The sequence below is a fragment of the Hydra vulgaris genome, chromosome 13, assembly GCF_038396675.1.
Source record: "Hydra vulgaris chromosome 13, alternate assembly HydraT2T_AEP".
Lineage (NCBI taxonomy): Eukaryota > Metazoa > Cnidaria > Hydrozoa > Anthoathecata > Hydridae > Hydra > Hydra vulgaris.
The window spans coordinates 13,092,746-13,099,241 of NC_088932.1; the positions used below are offsets into that span (position 1 = coordinate 13,092,746).

Below are 6,496 nucleotides of genomic sequence, written 5' to 3' on the forward strand. Positions count from 1 at the left end.
ATATTTGTGTAACAATCACTAAAACGTTCAAATAAATTTTTTCGCAAGAAATTTTGTTTATATCTATGAAATTTTATATTACTTTCATACAATAGTATTGTTGTATTTGTTAAACTCGAATTAGTGAGTATAACAGTTACACTCAGTTTTGTGAGTTACTAGTATTTTTTTTTTTTTTTTTGCATTTGTTATTATTATTTTTTTTTTTTTTACGGCTTCATTATATTACAGAGTTCATTATATTACAACTCCATGGTATAATAAATAATACAATATATAAAATATATAAAATATATATAAAAACATAATTTAGCGCAATATAACTTATTAAATAATATAATGCACAATGAGTAACGATGTTTCTTATCATGAAATTTACCTATCTTCCAAATAATAACTATGTTTCTTTAAATTAAATATGATGTCGTGAGGAAAACCCGTTGAAAACCAGGGAGTCTCATTATCGAGTACCTTTTTGAATGGTTAAATAAAAATGTAGTTTTGAATAATATATAACCATTAATGGTTGAATAAAATACATTTAGTGATACACATAAATATTTTAGTAGATGGTTTTCTATAGTTGAATATAGTTAGTAGTCAATAGTATCTCGTTGTTTTATTTTATTTTGTACTATTTTTTTTTTTTTTTAAATGTAATGCATGGCGATAAAATTGTTGGTATTAAGATATATAAGTTTTTTATTTTCAATTTTTCAAAATAGTTACAGAATTATTTCATGTTTTAAGTTTTATAATTTTAGATAAAGAAACAAGAGATTCGAATAGAGCTATGAGGTAGAGATTCGTGAGAATTTTGTTTCTTAGGCAATAAAAAGCCTGATTGTTTTCTTAGACAATTTGAACTTTACGTAATCAAAACGCCAACAGTAACAAGAACGTAAATGATTATTTAAGTCATCGTTGTCATAGCACTTTTTAGTAAAACATCATTACAAAAATTTTAATGAAAACGTTATGGGTTGAAATTTTTTTGTATATTTATCTGAGTGGTTTTTACTTTTTATTATATAATAACTTTCACGGTTCAAAGGGTTTTATTTAACTTGTAAGGTATATATATATATATATATATATGTATATAATATATATATATATATATATATATATATATATATATATATATATATATATATATATATATATATATATATATATATATATATATATATATATATATATATGTATGTATGTATGTATGTATGTATGTGTGTATATACATATGAAGAGTACACGGGAAAAAACGGCAGTCGCATTTAAAAAGTTTTGAGAAAGTATATATTACTCATTTATAAAAGTCTTTGTATAAAGTTAGGAAAAAAAAAATTTTCATAAAAGTTACAAATATTTTATTAAAAATGTAAACTTCTGATAAATCAATCAAGAAATAATTTTTTCTAACTTCTATGCTTTATATGAAAACTTCTATAAATGATTAATAAATACTTTCCCAAAACTTTTAAAATGTGACTCGACCGTTTTTTCCCGTGTACTCTTCGTATATTTAAACAACTTTAAAAAGTATTCTACAAAATAGAGTGCTCAATTTTCTTAAAAGAACAATTATAAATTAGTAGAAAAGCACTTAACAAAAAGTTTTCTCATCTTACAGTGTGTTTGATAGTGATCGACCGAAATTGGAATTTTGCCGAAATTTCGGTTTCGTTTCATTTCGGTTGCGGCATCTCTCAACCGAAACCGAAATTTCGGCAAAACTTTTACCGAAATTTCGGCACAACCGAAATTTTAAGTAACAAATAACGTGTTTAAACAATGCTCTTTTGATATTTGTTTTATTAAGAGTTGATTTGTTGTTATAAATGAAATGATGTAAATTAATAATTAAGAATATAGTGTAAAATGTTAACTTGTAATTAATTAAAAAAATAATTTTTGAAATGTCAACAAAATTTTATTAAAATAAATTAAATTTTTTTATAAAAACGCTTCAATGTTTTCAACAAAATTTGTTTCTGAAAAAAAAATGTTTACATTTTGTAAGAACGACGTTTATAGAATAAATTATAGAATTAAATTATAAGCGTTTATAATCATAAAATATGCATAACTTTATAAATTAAAAAAATAAATATATTAGATAGGTATATTAATATATTTAATATTTATATTAATACATAATATTTATATATAAAAAATTAATTAAAAATCTGTCAACAAAGTTAAAATTGAAAAAAATTATTATTTTAATAATGCTTTTTGAATTACGGTTTTTGGTTTGAAGTTGAACCGAAATTTTGGTTCAACTTAAAACCGAAATTTCGGTTTGAACCGAAACTTAAAAAACTACCGAAACCGAAATTTCGGTTTCGGTTAAAAGCAAAACTTCGGCCGAAACCAAAACCGAAGTTCAAAACTGTCTTACAAAATTGCTCAAAAATTAGACTAAAATCTGAAAACTCGAATCTGAAAACTGAAATAAAACTTCTTAAAACATTAAAGGAAAATTAACTACTTAAGTTGACATTTTTTGCTTTAACTTAATTTCAATTTTGACTAAACAAATTTTCGGTGTTTTTTTAAATTTTTTTGTTCTTTATAAAAAGATTACAACTCTACTTAAACTAAGATAATCTTAAGATATGACAGTATTCCTATAAACCAATTTTTAATTTCAGCATTGTTTTTCAAGAAATGACTGTCACAAAGCTGCAAACTAAAAAATGTAAACCTTAAGATAGTTTATAATATTTTCCTTAGGGGAATAGCAAGATCACGGTTACATCAAATAAAAATTAGTTAATTAATATACCAGTCTAAGGTTAAAAGTTTCAATGCCAAGGCCACACACAACAACTTTTTTCAAATTAAAGTTAAGTTTAAAACTAAATAATAATAACTAAAAATTAATAACACTGTCAGGGAATTGGGGAGGCGTTTATAGTAGCACCAAATAAAGATAAAAACGCGTTGGTATTTGTATATGGCAAAATTAGGAAATGAATTAATCATTACAAAAATATATTTATTTTAATAAGTATTATTTTACAAAAATATATTTATTTTAATAAGTATTATTTTATTATATATTCTAAATGTTTAGTTATCATCAAATCAACCTGTTTCTTCAAACTCCTTTACTAAAGGATGAAGAGAACAACAATTGTGTTTAGGCATAAGAGAAGCACCAATCAAAGACATGAAATTATCAGATTTGTGTTTATACGTTACCAAATTAGGATAATTATTAGGACATGAAACCAATACTTCAAAAAATCCCCTGACATGCATTTGTCGATTAAACAAAACAAATAATCTTGCTTTAAAATATGGATTATGTTCTCGAAGTACGTATTTTTCAAAGCAGAAACTGTCTTGGATATATATTCGTTTGTTCTTATGACAATACAAGATATACCTTTCACATTCCGATTGACTAAGTATTTGACACAACAAGGAGATAAAACCCGAATGAAATATGCAATTAGCTTTTGTATGCTTAAATTTGAATTCTAATGCTGACGCTAAAATTTCACAATTCGAATTCCTATCATATTTCATTGAATAAATTTTTGCATTTCCAACTTCGTCTTCTTCATTTTGCGTTTGATTTTCATTTTGTTTGATGTCTAAAAAGATGTTTGATTTTTTAAGCTTTTCATTTTTTTGATCCAGAAAGTTATTGCCTGATTCATCTGGTTGGTTTTTGTTATCATTGTTGACTGCTTTTCCAAATAGTAACATAATCAGGTTTGTTTTATATATAGTATATTTTAATTAAAAATATTTTATTTCAAGGTTTATGCATTTCCAACAGTTTGTTCGTATCACTAATTTTTCTAAAGTATTTACATTGCAGACATCATATAGCATGTTATCTTTCTTTTTTAAATTCAATTTAGCAACTAAACAAGCAACTGTTTTCAGCCGCTTCTGGTAAAAGTGTTTTCAAATAAATAAAAAAAACTAAGTATTTTGTAATAAAAAATCTTCAAATTAGTATTTTTAAAAATTACACTAAAATATTTTGATATCATATGTATTTTTTCGGTAAAGAAAAAAATGTTTACAAATTAAAGGATTTTTCTTAAAAATGCGGAGAGAAAAAAACAAGGTTCTATAAATAGTTTGTGTCCTTAATAGCGCGTGTTTGAGTGAATTAAAAAGAAGAGAGATGTCCGAAAAGGTTTGAACCTTTTTTCCGCAGTTAGTTCAAAACTCAAGTTTCAAAATTTGGAAAAATAAGTTAAAATCGGCATTAATTTTGAATTTTAAATTTTGTAAAGTTTGAAATTCGAATAAAATAATAACAACGTGAATGGTTTTAACCGTTCTTTTATATTGCTGGGTATTTCCAGTGTATTTGATCTTTATTATTATTATTTTAATAATTTTTAATCAATCAAAAGTTTAATGTATTCTGATAAAAAGATAAATATCCTGTAAACTGTATTTAATGTATTCTGATAAAAAGATAAATATATCTTTTATATTTGTATAAACGACACTTTTAATGGACCTTTCCCATAAATCAGCAAAAACGCAATGCATTGTGGTAGTTGTATTCATTTAAATCAAAACAAATGTCAAAAAGCCTAATAAATTTTAACATTGATGTTCAATTATATGAAAACAGTGAGATTGAACTTTGTGAAAACAGTGAAATTGAACTTTATGAAAACAGTGAAGATGATAGTGAAATTACTGAAGGTGAACTCACTTTTAACGGAGAAGTTGAACTTTGCGAAAACAGTGAACCACTCTTTTCACAAAGTTTAACTTCACTCTTTTCACAGAATTCGATCTCACTGAGAGAAGTTGAACACAGTGAAGTTGACTTCAGTTCAACAAGCGGTGGATGTACTTGTTGTGTACCAAATTGTTTTAATAATTCTAAGCGTAATAAAAACTTATCATTTTATGTTATATTCAAGGAAAAAGTGTTAAGAAAGTTATGGTTAGCCAAAATTAGCAGAAAAGACTTTAGTCCTTCTTCTTCACACAGAGTTTGTTCAGCACACTTTCAAGGGAACAAAAAAACTTATATGAATAATGTTCCAACAATTATTCCAAAAACAGTTAAGCTAACTGCTCGTGTACCAAGGAAAACCAAAAATAGCCTTGGTTTAATACATAAAACAATACAAATACCTTATAGTGAAGAACTATCGACACCTGTTTTAAGCTACGAAGAAACATTAAAACAAGAAAAGAAAATTCTTAAAGATCAAATTGAGGACATTATAAAAGAAAAACAAGCGTTAGAAAACACTCAAAAAGAAGCTATATGTAAGCTCAATGACAAAATACTTCTATCACAATTTACAGTTGAAAGGTTTAAACATAACGAAGAATATTTCAAATTTTACACAGGTTTTGAAAATTTTGAACTATTTAATGTAGTCATGAAGTTTTTAGAACCAGAAATATATTCACTAAATTATTGGGGTTCAATGTCTACTGTTGCTGACGATTTAAGTGAAAATTCTTCATCTAAAACAAGAGGAAGATCACGTATATTAAACGTTGAAGAGGAATTTTTCATGGTGCTAATTCGACTACGTTGCGCCTTTCCTATAGAAGATTTAGCAATACGGTTTAATATTTCATCAAGCACTACCAGTAGGATATTAATTACTTGGTATGATTTTTTGCACATAAAATTTAGATCAATTCCAATATGGCCAACAAAAAAACTAGTTAATGAAACAATGCCTAGCTGCTTTAAAGATGTATACCCTAATACTCGTGTAATTATAGACTGTACAGAAATATTTACTGTGATGCCAACTAGCTATCGCACTCAATCAGCTATGTTTTCAAAATATAAACATCATCACACAGCAAAGGGTTTGATTGGTATTGCACCGAGTGGTGCCATTACATTTGTATCTGATTTATATGCTGGAAGATCAAGTGATAAACAGATAACAAATCAATGTGGCATACTAAAATTATTAGAAAAAGGTGATAGCCTGATGGCTGATAGAGGTTTCGATATCGTAAATGACTTACCAAAAGGAATTAGTCTCAACATACCACCATTTCTTGAAGGCGATTTTCAACTTACATTGGAAAAAGAATTAGAAACAAGACGAATTGCATCTGTGCGAATTCATGTCGAACGTGCAATTGCAAGAATCAAAAACTACAGAATATTACAAAACACATTTCCACTTTCAATGGCTGCTGACATGAACAAAATATGGGTCATAGTTTGTTATTTAGTTACTTTTCTGCCACCTCTAATAAAAACTGATAGCAAATAATGTAACCAGACAAAAAAAGAAACATTTTATAAATATTCTGTAAACTTTTATTTTACTTTAAATATTTCTGATGACATAAATTTGAAATAAAAATCTGTTAACTCTGGAAAAATAATTGTATTCCATAATTCCGCATCATACTCTATTGTTTCGATGTGCAATGATTTTTCTGTGTATACAATAAAATCAATTGTTTTAGTTTCTGTTAGTGCCATAACGCCTTGACACTGATAGTAATAAGGATGGTT

General features: G+C 26.0%; 1 protein-coding gene across 1 annotated transcript; it reads left to right on the forward strand.

Moving 5' to 3' along the window:
- Nucleotides 1-4,562: 4,562 nt before the first annotated feature.
- Nucleotides 4,563-6,248, forward strand: LOC136089660 (uncharacterized). Its single transcript, XM_065815712.1, has one exon. It carries the CDS (start codon nucleotides 4,563-4,565, stop codon nucleotides 6,246-6,248), a length of 1,686 nt encoding a protein of 561 aa, XP_065671784.1.
- Nucleotides 6,249-6,496: the final 248 nt, after the last annotated feature.